Below are 20,000 nucleotides of genomic sequence, written 5' to 3'. Positions count from 1 at the left end.
GAGTTATAAATTTTTATAAAGAAAATAAGGCCTAAATAAATGGAGAGAAATACCATTTTCATGGATAGGAAGACTTAATATTCTAAAGATGTCAGTTCTCCCAAATTGGTCTACAGATGAAAATACAATGGCAACAAAAATGTCAGTAGCATTTTTGGACACTTTACAAACTCACTATAAAATCTATATAAAAGAGCAAAGCTCAGCATAGCCAAGATAAGTTAGGGAGATCCACCATATCAGATATAAAGACTCATTACAGAGCTACAATTTTAAAAGGAAAGAATTGTTGGAGGTGTGGACAGTGGGGAGTAGAGCACTGAGAAACAGACCCGCACACGTGTGAACATGTGATGCAAAAGGGCACAGCTGAGCCACAGGGCAGGACGGATGCAGCGCTCTAGCAACAGCAGCAGCTCCAATGTCGTCCCGAGAGAGAAAAAAATTAACTTGCCAGCCACCTTATTCCATTCAAAAAGATCAAGTGCAAAGATTTTTAAGAAAAAAAAAAGAGAGAGGGTACCTGGGTGGCTCAGTCAGTTAAGCATCTGCCTTCGGCTCAGGTCATGATCCTGCAGTCCAGGGATCGAGCCCCGCATTGGGCTCCCTGCTCAGCAGAGAGTCTGCTTCTCCCTCTGACCCTCACCCCACTTGTGCACTCTCTCTCTCTCTCAAATAAATAAAATCTTTAAAAAAAGAAGAAAAAAGAGAGAATGAGAGTCTTCCTGACCTCAGGTTAGTGATAAATGCATTACATCATAAGGAAAAGACTGACAAGATGGTTGACATGAAGGTCAAGATCTTCTGTCCATTGAGACCCCACAAAGCAAGTGAACAATACAAGCCACGAACTGTGAAGGTTGCAACGCGATCGGCACGGGATGAAGAGCCAGCATCTAGAACTCCGACAGATCAAGCAGAAGAGACAACCCAAGAGAAAGGTGGGCATAAGTTTGAGCAGGTCCCTCAACAAAAAGGAATCCACATCTCCAGGAGCAAAACCACGGTGCGATCTCACGTTACATCCACTAGACTGGCAAGAACATAAGAAGCCCCGTGAGGGTGAGTGCTGGTGAGGATGTGCAGTGGCAGTCTGGGCGCTTACGCTAGTGGCAAGGGACTGTCGGGAAACTGAGGCATGGGACCTGGACCCACAGTCTCCCAGTCTTGGACTTGGGAGATTAAATTATGGGGGAACAGGCAGGGTAAACTCAGGAGAGATATACCTCCTCAGGGTAAGTCCTCACATTTCAGAGGTGAGGCTAGAACTCATCTGGGAGAACCTGTCAAGCCTCCACTCCCAGAGACATTTATCTACACTGCAAAGGGTAGGAGGGAAAACCCAGGGTTATCCCTTCTGTCTCCAAGGAAACTTGCTTAAAGAGCCAGGGTTTCCCCCCTCTCTCAGGAGGAGGAGGGTACAACATGTGTATAAGCTCCCTGATTCCTGTTTTTGGGGCTCCTCACCTCCAGTGTAACCCTGGTGTGCACAGGGTGACACATAACGTGGCTGTCACTGCAAGGGCCCAGGGGCAAGGACTGAGCGCTGGGAACAGTGTGCTTGTTATAGTTCAGTAATCCAATCTGTCCCTGCTCCAGAGACCTGGCGTAACTCGTCAATACAAACAAATACAAATGCTAAAAACTCAACACGTGGCCATTACCTGCAAAGATGGACAAGCACTGCTATGGACCAGCCGTTCCACTCTGGACAGACCCCGGAAAATCCCTTCATGCATACAGCCAGAGACAGAGATGGGTGCAGGGCGCCCACAAGAGCAGCACCCGCCATTCTTTAAATGGCTCGGGGTGTGTGACTGTGTGAAAGAGAGAGAGAGTGTGTGAGTGAGAGAGTGTGTGTGTGAGAGTGTATGTGTGTGTGTGTGAGAGTGTGTGTGTGTGTGAGTTGTGTGTGTGAAAGTTGTGAGTATTGTGTAAAGTGTGAGTGTGAAAGGTGTATGCGTGTATATGAGTGTGAGAGTGTGTGAGATAGGGTGAGTGTGTGAGTATATGCGTGTTTGTGTGTGAAAGTGTGTATGTGTGAGTGTGTAAGTGTGTATGTGAGAGTGGGTGTGAGTGTGAGAGTGTGTGTGAGTGAGGTGTGAGAGTGTATGTGTGTGTGAGTATATGCATGTGTGAGTGTGTGAAAGGTGTGTGTGTGTGAGATAGTGTGTGAGACAGTGTGTGATAGTGTGAGAGTGTGTATGAGAGTATGTGTGAGTATATGCGTGTGAGTGTGAGAGTGAGTGTATGTGTTTGAGTGTATGTGTGTGAGAGCGAGTGTGTGTATGTGTGTGTGCATGTGTGTGAGTGTGTGAGTGTGAGAGTGAGAATCAATGTGTGTGTGATAGTGTGAGTGTGTGTATGAGTGTGGCGTGAGAGTGTGAGTGTGTTTGAGAGTGTGTGAGTGTGCTAGTGTGAGTGTGTGTCAATGTGTAAGTGCGTGTGGGTGTGTGTGAGTGTGCGATTGTGAGTGTGAGTGTGTGCGTGTGTTGTGTGTGAGTGTGCTAGTGTGAGTCAATGTGTAAGTGCATGTGTGAGTGTGAGTGTGCAGTTGTAAGTGTGTGTGTGAGTGTGCGCGTGTGTGTGTTGTGAGAGTGTGTGAGTGTGCATGTGAGTGTGAGTGCGTGTGTGTGTGTGGTGGTGCAGTCGCGGTGAAAGTGAATGAGCGGCGGCTGCGGACTACGCGGGGGAAATCAGGGCAAGGGCCCGGGACGATGAGTAAGGCGGCCGCGGCGGCTGTCCCCGGGCCGTCCCCACGAAGCTGAGAGCAGCGGCAGGACAGAGCACGTTCTCGTACCGGACGCCGCGGCTCCTGACGCCAGCAGGAACATGGGGGCCGCTTAGCGCCCAGTACTCCCGCCTCGCCCGAAGCCACGGAAAACCCCAGCAGGACAGTAAGCGGCGGCGCTGTGGCCCTGTCCCTTTGCTCCCGCTGCCTCCGCCAGCGCCGGGCCCCGGGCCCGCGTCCCCACAGAGCACGGACCCCCGGTGCTGCAGAGGAGACGGCCCCGCAGAGCCGCGGAGGCTTCCCCGCCCGACGGCCGCCCGGCCCCGGCCCCCAGCTGCCCGCGCGGGCCCTGCGTCACCGTCGGCCTCCCTTCCTTGCGGCTCGGGGCAGAGAGTGATGCCACGTCGCTCGGCATCGCTTCCACAGGGTAACGAGCAAAGCCGCTCTTTGCGGAGGGACTGAAATCGCGGGGCCTTCGCCCTGGCCTATTGTCCAGGTTTTTTTACGATCTATTTTAAAACTTCCTGACATTGTACTGGAAGCCCGCACGGCGCTGTTGTCGGTCGCAGAGCTCTGCTGGCGCCACGGGTGACGACCGCTCGCCAGCTGTGCCACGGAAACCGGCCGGTGGCTGCCGGGGCCGTGCCTCACTTTGTCCTTATCAGAAGAATTCGGAAAAATACTTTTTTTTCTCCGAAGGGATTTTTAGCAAGTAAAAGCTGTTCCTGTTCCCATAATAAAAAATCGAAGTACAACAAGATAAAACTAAAATGTCCTGGACCGTCCTCAGTTTTCCCTTACGCCCCCCCCCCCCCGCCCGCCACGGTAACTACGAGTTGGGGTGTTTCCTTTGCATTTGTTCTATGTAGTTACATATAAACACCTGTACACTTTAAAACATACAGGTTTATTTGAGGGGTGTTGAAATTTTTACACGGAAATGGGATTATATTAAATACGGGTATTTTGTGTGCCTCGGGAGCTTCCCATGCAGGGGTGCCCGCCGCCCGCGGGAGGCAGAGACCGCCCCGCCCACTCTCCCCGCCGCCTCCGCTGTGGGACTGCGCACACCCGCAGCCGGGCGGCTCACGCGACCCTGCAGCCTCCCTGCAGCGGGGACCACGCTGGGACCCTGGGACCCGCCTGGCACGGCAGACACAGCAGCACGGCTGGGGCCGGGACTCGACCGCCCGCTGCAGCGCGGGCGTGACGCTATCCTGTCCTTCACGGTCAGGTGCAGGCCACAGGTGGAGGAGGGCGACAGAGGACCCCGGACCTGGCGAGGGGCGGCCTCCACGCCAGCCGGCCGGAAGCCGTCGTCCCCGGGGCTCAGGCCGCTCGTCCCGTCCACTGTGACCGCACTGAAACTCACACTGCTTTTAAATGAGCGCAGGTAGCCTACGGTATTGTTTTTTCCAGCACTTTTTCATCTTATTCAATCAAAAAGGTATTTATTAGGTGCCCACCAACACTGCCAGTTTGGAAGTGACTCACTCCTGAAAGTCTGTCCTGCAGACGGGTAAAGTGTCCCCGGGGCACCCGTCCTCAAACATGGGTCCCAGGAGGCCTGGACCCCCTTACAAACTACTGAGGACCCCAAAGAGCTTTTGTCTCTGTGGGTTCCATCTATTGATATGTTCATATTAAAAACTAAACTGAGAAATTTAAAAATATTAATTCGTTTCAAAATAGCAACAATAAATCCCTTAGATGGTATCATAATGAACATACTTTCATTTCAAAATTTTCCAAAATCCATTATGTGCCAAGTTTAAGAATGAGGATTTTGCTACTTATCCAGATATTTTAATTAATATTATTCTTAGAATATCCATTGTCAAAGAAGCAGAATGAAATATTCCTGATTCAAGTTAAATGTAATGGAATCATTTTTGATGCTACACACAGCATTTCAAGGTCTTGGGTTTTTCTCTTCCACATTAGTCACAGGCTCCCTTCTGTATCTCTGGCTACGGACACCAGCAAAAGAAAAGCAAAGTAAACAAAGCGGGCAATCACCCGCGTAGGCTCCACTTAGGCTGCGACTCCGAGGAACCCCCACTCCCGCCGGTTCCTCGTTCTTCCGGCCTCCCCAGGCCCCCCCAGACTAGAACATTCAGTGCACCCGGGCTGGCGCTCGGCTGTTGGCAGGACTGGGAGTGACCGTCCCCGTGGCTTGCTGGTCTCCAGGCTTCCACGGGAGTGGGGTTCCCCCAGGCCAGGGTCTGGACTGAGCCTGGGCGGGAAGGGACGGAGGAGACAGAGACAAAAGCACGGGCCGAGGCGGGCAGTGAAGAGACGGGGCTGTGAAGGACACTCCTGGCGGTGGGCTTCCTCCTGCGCACCCGGGGCCAGCAGGCTGCATGCAGGAGCACGCGCGAGCCGCTGACTCGACAGGAGCAGAGCGTGGGGGCCGTCAGAAGCGCCTAGAGACCAGGAAAGGCCATCTTGGGGCAGGGGGAGCGTGTCCCTCCCCAGGCTGCCCCCAGGGAGAAGGAGCCACGAGGCTGTCCAGGCCAGTGCTGCCCCACAAGCCCAAGAAACAGCCCTCGGGCACAGACGGCCAAGACTGGCTCAGGGAGAGCTGGGGGCTGAGATGTGGTCTGGGGGGAGGCAAAGCTCCAACATGTTCCCCACTCTGCCCAGGGCAGATGCGGAGCGGCCATGCGACGGCCTTCTCGCCGCCTGCTGGCTCGATGGGGGCTCTGTCAGCAGCGCAGGGAGGGAGGTGTCACGGTCGACCAGGAGCTGGCTCTGGGTCTGCATGTCTTCCAGGTGGTGGTGAGTGAGTGCTGGGCCATTTTTCTCGGGGATGGCTGTCCAGTCCCGCAGTGGCCCCGGTTTCTGCACTGTCACCAGGGGAACAGCGAGACCCTGTGGCAGGGGCCACCTGGCCTTGGGGAGTGGCCTCTGAGCTCCCCGCCTCTCCCCTACTGGCCCCTGCCCGGCCCCTGCTGCGGGGCCTGCCCCAGGGTCCCCGAGGGCTCTCCCTCCTAGCAGCTCGCCACCTCTGGCCTCCTTAGCACCTCTCCACGCTGTTCCCCTGCTCAGATCCTGGTGTTTTCTGTCTCCGAGCTGAAGCCCCACTGATACGGCCTGATTGCGTGCAAAGGAAGCCACGGCTACGGCGGAGAAGAATGGGAGAAACTTGGGGCCTCCGCTGCACCCCTCTGCCTTCCCATTGCCTCCCCTCCTCTCCCCGTTTCCGACCACTTCCCTCATCCCCCCTGGCCTGTCCTCCTCATCCCGACACGCCTCCAGGAGGGACACCAGGAGACCAGCTCACAACCTCTGGAGGCAAGGGAGGCCGTGGGATTAGGCAGAGCTAACAACCAGGAGAATCCATGGAGCGAAGTAAAGAGTAACTGATAACTTTCAAGACATTATAGCAAGAACCATTCATGGCTACTTATTTTTAGATGACCAAAGGAACAACAGGTCGTACAAACGAGTCTAATGTAGGAGACCGGACAGACCCCGGCGCAGTCTGAGTCTCAGCACTTACTTGCACTCGAACATGGCCAAGTCCTCCAACGCATATAAACCTGACTTTCCTTGTCAGTAAAATGAAAATAAAGATGCCCAGCCCGACGAGCTCACAGACCCCATACCCGGGTCCGCGGTACACTGAGCGCCTTCCTGTTATCTCCCAACACGAGAGACAGCCCGACTCCACTGCTCTGTTGCAGCCTAAGTCCTAACAGCCAGGTCCTCCTTCTCACTACACTTGTGTTCAAGCCTGAAATCCTCATAAATAGTCACTGATCTCTGAAAAAGGAGCAAAAAGGCAACACAAGGGAGCAGAGACGGCATCTTGGACAGACGGTGCTGGAGCCATGGGACGGCCCTATGCAGAAAAATAAATCTAGCCAAAGACCGTCCACCCTTCACAGAAATCAACAAGTGGATCATACACCTAAATGCGAAATAAAAAACTAGAAAACTTGAAGATGACACAGGGGAAAAGCTAGATGACCCGGGGCTTGGTGAGGCCTTTTCAGATACAACACCGAAGGCTTGGTCCATGAGAGAGAGAACCTGTCGGCTTGACTTCATTGCAACTAAAACGTTCTGCTCTGGGAAAGACCACGTCAGGAGAGTAAGACAAGGGGCGCCTGGGTGGCTCAGTCGGTTAAGCATCTGCCTTCGGCTCAGGTCATGATCCCAGGGTCCTAGGATCGAGCCCCACATCAGGCTCCCTGCTCAGTGGGGAGCCTACTTCTCCCTCTCCCACTCCCCCTGCTTGTGTTCCCTCTCTCGCTATCTCTGTGTCAAATAAATAAAAATCTTTAAAAAAAAAAAGAAAAGAATAAGACAAGCCACAGACTGCAAGCATATGACAGGGAAGCCTACGAAAGGTGCTCAAATTCACAGTCACGGGGGAAATGCAAATTCAAACGAGGCACACCCGTGAGCGCGGCCAAACCCGGGACCCCGACACCGGCACGTGCTGGAGAGGACGCGGAGCCTCGGGAGCGCCCGTCCGAGGGGGTGGGATCGCAGAAGACGGTTTGTCAGTTTCTTCCAAAACTGAACATCTACCATCTGAGGCAGCGATGAAGCTGCTTGGCATTTACCCGCAGGAGCTGAAAACTCACGTCCACACAAAAACCTGCGCACAGGTGTTAACAGCACCTTTATTCATAACTCCCCAAACTCAGAAGCAACTAATACGTCCTTAGCAGGTGATGGATAAATAAACTGTGGTCCCTCCAGACGGTGGAATATTATTCAGCACTGAACAGAAACGAGCCCATTCTTACCAGCAGTGCCATTATTCACTTCCACACCAGCAGGGGAGACACGTTTGTAGGATATGTGCTCAAAGGGACGGTGCATTTTCCCATCTCAGGTAACACCGACCGCGTTCCGGGCCTTCCCCTCGGCTGCCCGCCCCAGCTGACAGGGGCGGGGGTGGGGAGGCTCAGGTGCGGCCCCGTGCGGGCGGACGGGAAGGAGAGGGGCCGGGGCCATCGCCCCAAGATCCCAGGCCATGTGCGGCTCAGGCGAGGGACAAGAGAAGGGGTGTCATGATGGCAGAACGGCTGGCGGCAGCGGTTTAGGAACTGAGCCAAAAACCCACATGATGACAACTGTTTATAAAGATAAAAATCTACCTTAGGCCCGTCAGAATGTGACCATGGCCGTTGGGGGAGGGAGAGCCAGGGCGTCTGTCCTCCCTCCATCTCGAAGTGTCCTTTAATGCGGTGCACAGTGAAAACTACTGCGCTGGGAAGGGTACGGGTGTGAACAGAGTATTCATCGGGCAGCCCCCCAGCTCTCCCGCACCCCCGACCCTGCCCTCACCAGCCGGCAGCCCTCAGACGGTTGTGTTGTGAGACTCTCAGCTGTCGAGAACAAAAATGTGAACACACAGAAAAGGTGTTTAAAATCATGAAAGTCCCCTGAGGAAAGCCCCGTGGAAACAACCAGAGCCAGGCGCCACTCCACCTCTCAGCGGGTCATTCACACGGCGGCTCAGCTGTCCCCCCAGCGCCGCTGGCCACCACCCTCTGCTGAGCCAGGTCCTGCACGCTGACGCCCACCCTCGTGCTCCAAACTGAGCTCCTGGGGGGAAGGCAAAGGCCCCAAGGGACACAGCGGACATAGGACGTTCAGGGCGCTGCGCCAAGCGGGGCCCCTGCCGTTTGATGCGCACCTGCAGCGAGCAAGGAGCGCGAGCCACCAGCCCACTGCTGAGGTCGGCTGGTATTTTTTTCTCAGTAGAATTTTCCAGACGAAGGAAACAGAGATGGATCCACACCCTGGGAAGCTCCCTGTCCTGAAGTCAACCGTCTCTGTGCTTCAGGAATTTTCTCTCCTCAAAAGGGCGTGCTAAAATGGGCTCCGAAGGGGCCCGGGGACAGGACCCTCCTAGGCACCCGCAGTGCGAAAGGGCAGGAGGAGGGAGGAGGGCCTGGACCCGGCGGTGAGAAGTGACGGCCCCTCCCCCATCACCTGCCCCGCCCAGATGTCCTGCCCAGGACCCGCGAGAGGGCGGGCAGCGCGGAGCCTACGGCACGTAAGCAAACGACGTCCTGCGCTGGCCAACAGAGGCCCCAGGGCAGCAGGGGGCAGCCAGGCCCGGACACTTGTCAACTAACATGCATCACCCCATCGGGGATCGACTGAGCTACAGTATCGAGCTCATTTTTCCTGAACCGCACCTAACAGGCTTACCTTCTTGTCTTCCTTCGTCTTTCTAACTTGTCGATGGGGACCGAAAATGTTCTGCATCCCAAAAGCCTTCCTGGACCAGTCCCTCTTCTGGGTGCTCAGCGGGGGCTGCACCAAGCTGCCCTCCACCCTGTAGCGGTCGGCGGGGATCTTGCTCATGGGAGGGGGCAGCGTGCCACAGTTGACACTGGACCACCCGTCGGTGGAGTCCGTGTACGACTCCTGATCGCTGGCGTGTCCGCACTGCCACTCCTGCAGGACGTGGACCGGAAGCCACCGCTGGCCGAAACCCCCGCCGTGGCCGGCAGCGCCCCTCTTGGAAGGAGGGACCGAGCTCCGCAAGGAGGCCGGGGGAACCTCCGCGTGAGCAGCGGGTCCCAAGTGCTTACTGAAGTCCCGGCACCTGTCAGCCTGCGGAGCGGCCTCAAACGGGGGCCCCCCCTCGGCGTCGTGGCAGAAGGCCCCGTTCCAGGGGGCGGCCCAGGGCTGGGCGCCCCTCCCACCCGCACCCTCCCAGCCACCGTTGCTGGGGCCGTGCCTGCTCGAGCTGGCGCCCAGGTCAACCACAAGCACGCGGCTGCTTCTCTCCTCCTGGTGGAAATTCCCGATGCCGCTGTCACTGTTGCTGCTGGTGCTGGTGTTCTGGTGGGCGTCCGCATCCCCGTCCACAAAGGCCCGGGCCCGCACCCCCTCGATCAGCTCGCCCATGTCTCTGTAGAGCACGGAGATGAACTGGAGGACAGGGAGAGAGGACACCGGGAACTCAAGACAGCCGTTGGTGTCGGGGTCGGCCGTGCACTCGAACCCAAACCGCCGAGCGATGCCTTGATGGATTTTGTGGTTGAACAAGTCTGGATCCACCATGAACACGTGGCAGGAAGTCCGCAAGGCGCCCTCCTCCTCGTGCGCCAGGCTCCCATCGTCGCTGCTCTGCATGGTCACAAGCCCAAAGAGCCTCCTGTCATCTGGGCACACAGCGCTGAAGGCCAGCTTCTCAGCCGGGTACTCGGCCAGAATGGCGGCCTGGTCGGTGCACAGCTGCACGCGGTCGTGCAGGACCCGCATGGTCACCAGGGAGTGGATTTTCTGCTCGGCCCGCAAGCGCCGCAGGCAGCCACGGATGGCCTGCAAACTGTCCGACTCCAGGTTGCAGCTTGTGGAGGGAAGTTCGATGGAACCTAAGTAGCCTACGACCATGGCGACGTTCAAGATACTTGCATCTAATGCAAAATCCTCAGGATTCTCGGGTCCGATACTGAAAACAGAATCATCATGAATAACTTTTGATATTTCCTCCTTAGAGAGCAGGCTGGGATTCGGATGACTTATACTTTCACGTCCAAGGTCAAATCGCGCAGCGGCTGACTCGGAAAGGGATCTTTGTTTCAATTTCAAGGGCTCTGAAGTGCTTGCACGAAGACTAGGGTTTTCAAAAATCATACTGAAAATTCCACCGGACTGCATCTCTTCAACCACTCTCTCTGCCCTATTGATACCTAAGGCTTTGGAATCAAGCTTGGGCTTCAACCAGCCTTTTCCTTCATAAAATCCAACCTCTTCATCACTGGAACAGGACTCCACATGGCCCATGCCTTCACCAATCACCATGTGCAGGACGCCAGAACACTTCCCAATCAGTTTCACCACATCCTCGTGGGACGCTTTCTTCACGTTGATTTCGTTGACAGCGAGTATCTGATCACCAGCACGGAGGCCCACAAAATCTGCGGGGCTCCCTCTCATGACACAGCTGAGCACACAAGGCGCCTGGCCGGAAAGGGTGAATCCGTACCCTGCTCTTCCTCTGGCCACCTCCACACTCCTCATGCGAGGGGGCGCCGGCCCGTGAAGCGGACGCTCCACTGCGTCCCCTGCTCTATACATCCCGATGAGCTCGCAAGACCACGGGCATCATTCTTTACTCCAGGGGATCCATCGTTCACAGAAGGCTGGACGCTACCGTACTTCTTCTTGAAATGCCCTAAGGAAGAAAATAAACAGCTTGTTACTAAAGATCCCATATTTCTATTGCTTACACATAGTACCTAAACATAAGAAGAGAACTCATCCCAAAAACCATGACAGAGTCTCTGGTTACCACGGAAATGTCCAAGTGAAGGAGAAGCGGTATCTACGTACAGTCAACCTAAGTCAGGCTAAGAAATTTCCCTCCAGACTAGACCGTGTTTCCCAGAATTGACACCCTTTCCAACACTGACATGAGGCTAAGCCCCCCTAGGTTTGAGGAACCCAGGACTATCGCGGAACCTGGACTGTTTCGCCTGCCTTCTTCTGCCTGTCTAGGCGGATAGGGAAGACCCCTCGAGACCCTTACCATTCGAAGTGTGGTCTGAGGACCAGCAGCCCGGCGGCGTCCGGGAACAGCTCTCAGGCTCCCCAGCAGACCCAGCACATCAAAGTCTGCACTTGAACCCGAGAGGCAGAGGCAGAGTGAGAAGCAGGGCTAGCTACAGACTTGGGTAGAAAGGCGCCTGTGTGGTCACAAACCCCTCCTTCACAAGCAGCTCTCCATCAGGAAAGAGTTAGCTTATGTTCTCTCATATTCCACCACCCTCCTTCGATTAATGTCTTCTGAACAAGGTACCATGCGGGGAAAACGCATGACTCTAAAACCGCCTCAGTCAATTACAGAGGCCATCGGATAGAACAGATAAAACCACCAAAAAGAGCAAAGGAATATGATACTTAATTGTTCCAGGGGATGACTTCATCATTAAAAGTACTGGTTGTCAGCGAACCTGTGTCAGGGTCCCAGGACCACCCCAGGGTCGATGACTCGCTAGGAGGACACACGGGACGCAGCATATAGTCATGCTCACGGCTGAGATTTATCCCAGTGAACACAGACAAAGCAAAATCAGCGAAGGGAAAGGTACGGGGTGGAGGGTGTTGGGGGGGACGAAGCCCAGAGGAAGCAGGTGCCAGCTTCCAGCACCCTCTCCCGGGGAGTCAGGTGGGACACGCTCTGTTCCCGGCGGCGCGTTGTGACAACACGTGTGGGGTCTTGTCTGCTGGGGAAGCTCGTTAGAGACGCGGAGCAGGGCTCTCGCTGGCGCTGGTCCCGCAGGCCCCTCTCCCTGGCTCGGCCCAAACCGCAGACCCCCGGGAGGAAGGGGTGTCGGCACCGACCACAGCGTTGGCGCGGCCGGGGGAGGCACAGCCGGGGAGCCGGGAAGGCTCCTGATGGCCAGGACCGGACACCTGTGCTGCGCGGGCCTCTGGAGGGCGGCTCGGGCCCGCGGGGGGGGGGGGGGGCTCCTGCTGCACAAAGCCCTTCAAAGATCACTTTAAAAAACAATATAGTAAATCATGTTATGGACCCAAAATATTATAGAGATCATGTTTTTTAAGGAGTGTATGTTTTTTAAGTAATTGTTTTAAGCTGTTAGGAGAATTCTTCATCTTGGGAAACGTTTGCAGTCACAGAAGCATTAACTCCAAGTCCCGCACAGCCACACACGAGAGAAGGAACTGGGGGGACTGAAGGGTGTGCTCCGGGGGGACCCCACTGGCAGACGCAGGGACACAGAGGACATGGTACGCAGGACGTGGGTTTGAATAAAATCATCCCTATTGCAAGAGTGATAAAAGAACAATTTATTTCTAAACTACCGTACTATTTAATACCTATGTGGTGATACGTGAATCATTTAAGTATTATGACTGGATATTTAACTATTTGATATTCATCATTAAAAACGTGTATATTAAAGTTGGCCAAGAATAGTGTTTGTGGGTCTCCTCACTGGGGCTCTTCCAGGCTGAATGGTACTCCGCCACCAAATATGCCTCACCCCCCCCCACCGGGGAGCTGGGAAGTAGCCTCACACGGCCAGAGACCTCGCGGCCACGGTCAGCTGCAGGCCCCTGACACGGAGGTTATCCTGGATGATCCGGGCAGGCCCAGGCCACTGGCAGGGCGGCCAGCGTCAGAGAGAAGCGGAGCTCAGAGTGGCAGGTGGCGAAGGTAGAGGAAGGGCCACAGAGCTCGCGAACGGGGTGCCTTTAGAAGCCACAAACGGCGAAGAAGCAGACCATCCCCTGGGGCCTCCAGAAGGACTGTCCCTACGACACCGTGACTATAGCAGGTGAGACGGACTTTGGACCTGCCACCCCCAGAGCTGAGAGAGAACAGAGCTGGGCTGTTCTAAACCTCTCCCAGCCACAGAAACTCATGCCAGGGGAATCGCCCTACTGCTGGGGAGGGGGCACACAGGTGCAGGACACAGCACAATGGGGCTGCCGCTGAGCCGGCCCTTGCCGGCCATCACTGTGAACCCTCCCAGGACAGGGGTCGGCGAGGCCCTGTGGCGCTCCTCCAGTGACAGAAGACCACCTGGCTGTCTCTGCCAGCCAACAGGTGTCGCCTCTATGAAAGAAAGGATTTCCCAGTGTTACATGCAGAATTATTTTGTAATTCATCCAAACATCAGAGTCCTCGCACTGTACAAGGTTAACACCAAGGAGCACTCTTCTATGTGCTTGCACCAAAAAAAAAAAAAAAAAAAAAAATGTTTCTAAGTCAGATAAGTAATATTTTAATACCTATAACCACGTTATGAGTTCAGCCTACAGCTGAATTTTTCCTTAAACTGCATCAGTTAATAGCAAAATGAGCAGGCAGTGAAATTCAGAAGAAACCATAGGACACAGTTTCCAGCTCCCACTGGCTTTCTCCCATCCGGGCTGCTGAAGTGCCAGTTCCCGGGTCCCTTTCCTCCACCAGGAGACTCTGGGTGAGTAGGTCTGAGCCACCTGCTTTGACAAGGTCCCTGCCCCCACCTAACCAGGTGCTTCTGACAGGTAGCAACACGTGGAACGCCCTGCCTCGAGATCAGCTGCTCCGGGCTGAATGTGTGTGTCTCCAAATTCATGGGACATTGAAATGCTACCCCCCCGGTGTGCGGGTATTTGGAGGAGAGCCTTTGGGAGCGATCAGGTGTAGATGAGATCAGGAGGGTGGCGCCGTCAGGACGAAGGCCCTCCCCACCTCCGCCCCTGCTCTCTGTCAGATGAGGACAGGAGGACACGAGAAAGCGGCCACCCGGAACCAGGAGAGCCCTCGCCAGATACCAGACCTGCGGGCACCTGGGCCTCGGTGTGCTTCCAGCCGCTCAGCGGGCAGTGTTCTGGCAGCCCAAGCTGACAGAGACATCCTCCAATCCGGCCTCCCCGTTGTGCAGGAAAGGGAAGCGAGCTCAGAGAGAAGCGACAGCTTCCTCCCAGCACAGACGGGGCACGAGGGTCCCCTCAGTATGCCCACTACCGGGATCAGTCTCTCGTCACCAAATGACATGGTCATTCCTTTACCGACGCGTCGTTCAGACGAGCAGGACCTACAAACACACATCAGCTGTCTCCCGACTCCTCTCTAAGGTTTAAATCAGAGTAAGACGGTCCCGTCCGCTGAGTTTCTCCACTCAGGGCCACCGAGGGAGCACCCACCCTGTGCCCCAGAGCGTCGCAGACCCAGAAGCCCCCGGGAGGGGCCTGGCCCTCAGCAGCCCAAGGCCCCAGCCTGGGGGGGGAGGGGGAGGAGCAAGATGGGGCGAAGCGCCACCAGCCCGCACTGTGCTCAGGTGCCCCGCAGGGGAAGTCTGCGGGCAGAGCACGCACGGCTCGGCCTCCACCCCCACCCACGCTGGGGCGCATCTGTGAGGGCGCCGCCCCAGTGCACCACGGTTCTGCCACCAAAGGCCACAGGCATTCCCGGGGCCGAAGACCAAAGCCGTGCAGAACAGCATGTAGGGCGGGGGGGGAGGCTGACAACTTCCAGGCAGGGAGTGCCCAACGCACCGAGGACAAGCGGGACGTGCAGAAGCACTGGCGGGGGGGGCCTCACACGGTGCTCGGTGCTCCGTGCTCCGTGCTCGGTGCTCCATGCTCCGTGCTCGGCACGGGCCTGGGCTGTCCTCAGGACTTTACATGTGGTAACACGTGTATCCACAAGCAACGCTGCTACGAGGTGGGTACGATTAGTCCCATTTTGCAGATGAGCAAATGGACACACTGAGAGGTAACCTGTCGAGGCTGCACAGCTAATGGGTGTCACAGGTGGACTGGAACCCAGCTCTCTCTAGCTCCACACAGGGGGTCCTCGGCGGAAGCAGAGACAGCCTTGGGGCTGAGAGAGCAGGCACTGTCCACCTCCACGGTCCCTCCCACAGCCCGACCCCTCACTGCAGGAGCCTGGCGGCACCGTGCCACCTCTCTGACTGGGACCCAGCCACCAGCAGGCCCCGCTCCTCCCCTCCCCCCCAAAGCCACTGTGTCTGGGCGCTACCCCCAGCCACCACCCAGGCACCGCCTCGGCCCCAAACACCCCTCAGGCACCACCTCCCCCCAGTTCCCTTGGGGACATCCGCTGCAGAAGCGCTAGGCCACCAAGAGGGTCGACCCGGAGCTGCCAAGGGGAGAAGTGGGAACGGAGGGGAGGAAAACATGTGGATAATTCGGTGACAAGTCTCTCTGCTCATCTGTCACCACATCACCCACAGAAGGCAGCCAGAAAGGGTTCCCCAAATTTGTAGGGTGTATTTGGGTCGTATGACTTAAATTATACATGATATGGAAAACACAACATTCTCTTCAGAGAACCCTGGAGGCAGCTGAGACCGAAGCCAGACTTAAGCATTTGGTGGGATGTCTGGCCTTGTTTGATGTTAGAAAAAAGTAGAAAAGGAGGACTGAGAGAAAGAAACTGGAAGAAAGAGCAGAGGGGTCCTGCAGTTACCAGAGCAAAGGGGACACTCCCCAGCCCCACCCGTGCTCAGGGGACAGGCCGCTTTCTCAAGCCCCACCGACAAAGAAAAACATAGCAATTTCATTACAAGCCCCAAACCACAGTCATGCTGAACCTCAGGGAGTGGTCTGCAACAGGCTGCTTCTGCAGGAGCAACGGGTTACCACAGCCCCAATAACACAGCTCCAGTGATGGTGGGGGCAGAGAGTAGGACAGACGTATGGAAAGATGGGTGGGGGATGGATGGATGGATGGATGGATGAGGGATAGATGGATAGATGGGGGATGGATGGATGGATGGGGGATAGATGGATAAATGGGGGATGGATGGATGGATGGATGGATGGGGGATAGATGGATAGATGGGGGATGGATGGATAGATGGGGGATGGATGGATGGATGGATGGATGGGGATGGATGGATGGGGGATAGATGGATAGATGGGGGATGGATGTATGGGGGATGGATGGATGGATGGATGAGGAATGGATGGATAGATGGGGGATGGATGGATGAGGGATGGATGGATAGATGGGGGATGGGTGGATGAGGGATGGATGGATAGATGGGGGATGGATATATGGATGGGGGATAGATGGATAGATGGGGATGGATGGATGGATGGATGGGGATGGATGGATGGATGGATGGGGGATGGATGGATAGATGGGGTGGATGATGGATGGATGGATGGGGGATGGATGGATGGATGGATGGATGGGATATAGATGGATAGATGGGGGATGGACGGATGGATAGATGGGCGATGGATGGATGAGGGATGGATGGATAGATGGGGGATGGGTGGATGAGGGATGAATGGACAGATGGGGGATGGATGGATGAGGGATGGGGGATAGATGGATGGATGGGTGGATGATAGATGGATGGATCGGGGATGGATGGATAGATGGCGGATGGATGGATGGATGGATGGATGGGTGGATGGATAGATGGGTGACAGATGGACAGATGAGTTGGGGGATGGAGAGATAGATTAACTGAATTTATTAGTGATAATCATTGTTTGCCCAATAAAACCTGGTTGGTGGGTTGGTCCAAAAAATCAACGGACCCTTTCCCAGAGCTACAAAAAAAGAAGAACCTTTAAAACAAAGAGCCCACCAAATGCTAAGCAGGGTAATTGAAAAAAGTCCCACCGACCTCTTAGAGCGATGAGATGGGTCTTGTACAAAGGAACAGAATCTGCCGGAGAACGCGGGAGAACAGCAGAAGGGCCTGGGAGGCTCTGCGGCTCCCCGCCTGCATGCGGAAGAACAAGCGCGTGAGCGGTGGGAAGGGGGCAGACAGGTGAAGCTGGGGGCGGGGTCCCCAGCAGGGTTCCAGTGGCCACGCCCGTGGTGTGCTGCAGCCTGCCGAGCTCCCCCGGGGCAGCCCGCACCTCCAGTACTTGCGCCAGGAACGCGAGGTTGTTCAACCCCCGTCCCCAAGACCCCCAATCTGTGTCAGCTCTCAAAGGTAAGCGGGGCCAGACAAAGTAGCGTGTCCAGTCTCAGCACGTTAGCATGATGGTCACCGCAGAGCAAGGGAGGCGCGGAAGTGAGGCATTCACTCTGCGTCTGAGTCTGTCCCATGGCCACTCCTGTCAGAATGAACCGGATACCACTGATCTGGGAGCCATCCCCCATTTGTACCACTTGTTTGACTCTCGGGGTTGTGTTTCTTCTTACTCATCCATGATGCAAGCTCTAGCCTGGTGTGGGGCTGGACAGACCGCACTCGTCCGAAGCAGCCGGCCAGACGGTGCGCAGCGGGCGAGGCTCCCAGAACAGCCCCCCGGTATCTATGGCGTTGTCCTGAACATGAAGAATCCGATGAACACCAACAACGTGTAAACAAGCCCCCAGACATCCTAGAGAGGCGGGATGAAGCCCCAAATATTCCAGGCAAGAAAAATTTCCCGTGCTCTCCATAAAAGACTTCTTGGACTTTGGCACCAAAGAAGGAAATTCTTTTAAAAGGACTGCTGCCCAGGCAGCACCGCGTGTGTAGAATTTGACACTCGTCCCCTAAACCCCAGAGGCACTAAAACAGCTCTGCTAACACAAAAGAGCGAGCTGATGTCTGTCCACATGCGTTTCACAAATACCTAGGAGCACCTTCTCTGTGCAGGCGCTCTTCTAGGAAGAGGGAACAAGACAGACAACAGGGCCCACCCAGGCGAGCCTGTCCCGGGGAGCCTGTCCTGGGACAGCCCATCCTGGGAATCCTGTCCCGCAGATGCTGCCCTGGGGGAGCCTGGCCTAGGGAAGCCTGCTTTCTGGCCACCCAGCAGTAGGTAAGACGGAGTCAGGGCTCTTGTGTGGAACTGGACCTTAGATGACTAGCCCTGCCACTCCTGTGACCTTGGTCAAGTGACGACCTTGATCATGTGTATGGTAAAGACCCCAGAGCCACGGCTGAGGTTGTGTCCGCTGAAATCATGCGTGAGAAGGGGGGCCTGCCCAGGCTTTCGCTTCCATCCTTGCCGGCACTCCTGCACCCATCCGAGGAGCCACAGGACCCGGGAGACCACACAGGACCCCACGCACTTCCCCAAGGGCAAGAATGTGCTGGCTCTCTCCCCTTGTCACCGGCACCAAGCTCACCGCACCCTCCCCTTTGGAACGCCCCTTCCCGGACCACCCACTGTCTACAGGGCCCATCACAGGCCCAGGTCCATCAGCTCGCTCCCCTCGCTGACCCACACGTGACGTGTGGCTACACGGGTGGTCTCTGTGTTCACGTCTACGGGCCCCCTGGAGCGTAAGAAGGCGTTCAAGAAACACCTGCTGAGCCTTTAATGTGGCTGAAACAGTCTTCCCTTTCTCTAAGTGTTAGAATTTAATCATTTTTGTTCATAGCATCTAAAATTTTGAAAAAGAGCAAACATGACTTTTGTAATGGGAAAAAAAATAAAAGTTAACTGAAGCGTGTAATGAGTTTTACACGTAAATCTTCATCATACAAAACTGACGGTGGACTTCTCTCTGTAGACCCACATCCATCCCGCCCCACCACAGGCCCGGCGAGGACGCAACAGCAGAGACCCGTGCCCCACGGTATGCCCCCCGTTGCTGTGGGGTCTGCCCGTACCCCACCGGCTCCCGCTCAGGAGACCACGCCGGAAGGGCAACAGGGCTGTGTAAGGGCGGGGTGCATCCTAGTGGCCACGGAGCAAGTCACACGGCGCAGGTGCAGCGCGAGGCGAGTGGCCACAGACAGAGAGCTTGGTGGGCTGGGGATGAGCAGAGGCCATCGTGCCCCCCACCCCCACCCCATCAATCAACAAGAGTCTGAGCAACACCAACTCAGAAAAGAGTAAAGGGATGAAAGGAAGCAAAAATCAGGTTTCTGACGGGGGGCACCTGGGTGGCTCAGTCGGTTAAGCGTCTGACTCTTGATCTCAGCTAAGGTCACGATCTCAGGGCTCAGGGTCGTGAGTTCAAGCCTTGCGTTGGGTTCCACACTGGGCATGGAGCCTAGTAAGAAAGAAAAAGGAAGGAAGGAAGGGAGAAAGAAAGAAAGGGAGGGAGAAAGAAAGAAGACAAAATCCCACTCTGGCACGTTTCTGAGTTCCCTAAGGTAAAGCTAGGATCCACCCCCATTCCCTGTTCCCAGACCCCGTTCCCTCTACCCCTGAACCCCTGAACCCAGCTCCTCCAACGAGGGCTGTCGGCCCAGATCAGCAGGCAAGAGATGCAGCCTCCCACCCAGCAAAGTCCCAGTGCAAAGGGCAGCATGGCGGCCGGCAGGCTCGGCTGGGGTCAGGCAGCCAGGACCGCGTGCTGCCCCCTGCTCAGCTCAGCTGTCCCTCCCAGGGGCACGACGCGGACCCGAAGGGGAGGTCCCAAGGTTCAAGTGCCAGAGCAGACGGATGCCTATTTATAGTGAAGGAAGGAAACAATCACCGAGAGAGTTTTTAACCAAGGCAGGTACCTGACAAGCGTACGGCATCCCACGTTCGCAAGCAATGCAAGACAGAAAGCCCGCGGGTGGAAAGCCAGTCATACGACGTGACTCAAATGGCGCAGGAGAGGGGCACTGACACTGCAATGGGCACTCCGTCCGGGCTCACCTCTCCTGCCCCGCGCTGCGCCCCTCTGGCGCGGCTGGACGCTTCTCCCTGGGGGGCTCACCGGCACCTCCTCCTCCTCCTCTCCACACCTCCTCGGAACTCCCATCCCCGCTGTCTCACGTCCTGCCAGCCCCCCTGCCGGCAGCCCACTGTCCCCGTGGGCCCTGATGTTCCCGAACGCCGCCGCCTCGCCTTCTGCCTCAGTGCAGGCAAAGTCCCGGTGCATGTGCGGTCAGGGAAAGCCCCCGGG

General features: G+C 56.0%; 1 protein-coding gene across 2 annotated transcripts in view; it reads right to left on the bottom strand.

Annotated features, from left to right (window-relative positions):
• Positions 1–20,000, bottom strand: part of RGS12 (regulator of G protein signaling 12) — a 109,610-nt gene that overhangs the window by 76,773 nt on the left and 12,837 nt on the right. For both annotated transcript variants that reach the window (XM_036085693.2, XM_036085695.2), the window contains exon 2: positions 8,912–10,889. In XM_036085693.2, coding sequence (XP_035941586.1) covers positions 8,912–10,792 — 1,881 coding nt within the window. In that variant the 5' untranslated portion in view covers positions 10,793–10,889. The remainder of the gene's footprint in view (positions 1–8,911; positions 10,890–20,000) is intronic.

Source organism: Halichoerus grypus, chromosome 3, assembly GCF_964656455.1.
Source record: "Halichoerus grypus chromosome 3, mHalGry1.hap1.1, whole genome shotgun sequence".
NCBI lineage: Eukaryota > Metazoa > Chordata > Mammalia > Carnivora > Phocidae > Halichoerus > Halichoerus grypus.
The sequence above is the reverse complement of the archived record's forward strand: the minus strand, read 5'-3'. Positions and strand labels throughout refer to the sequence as shown.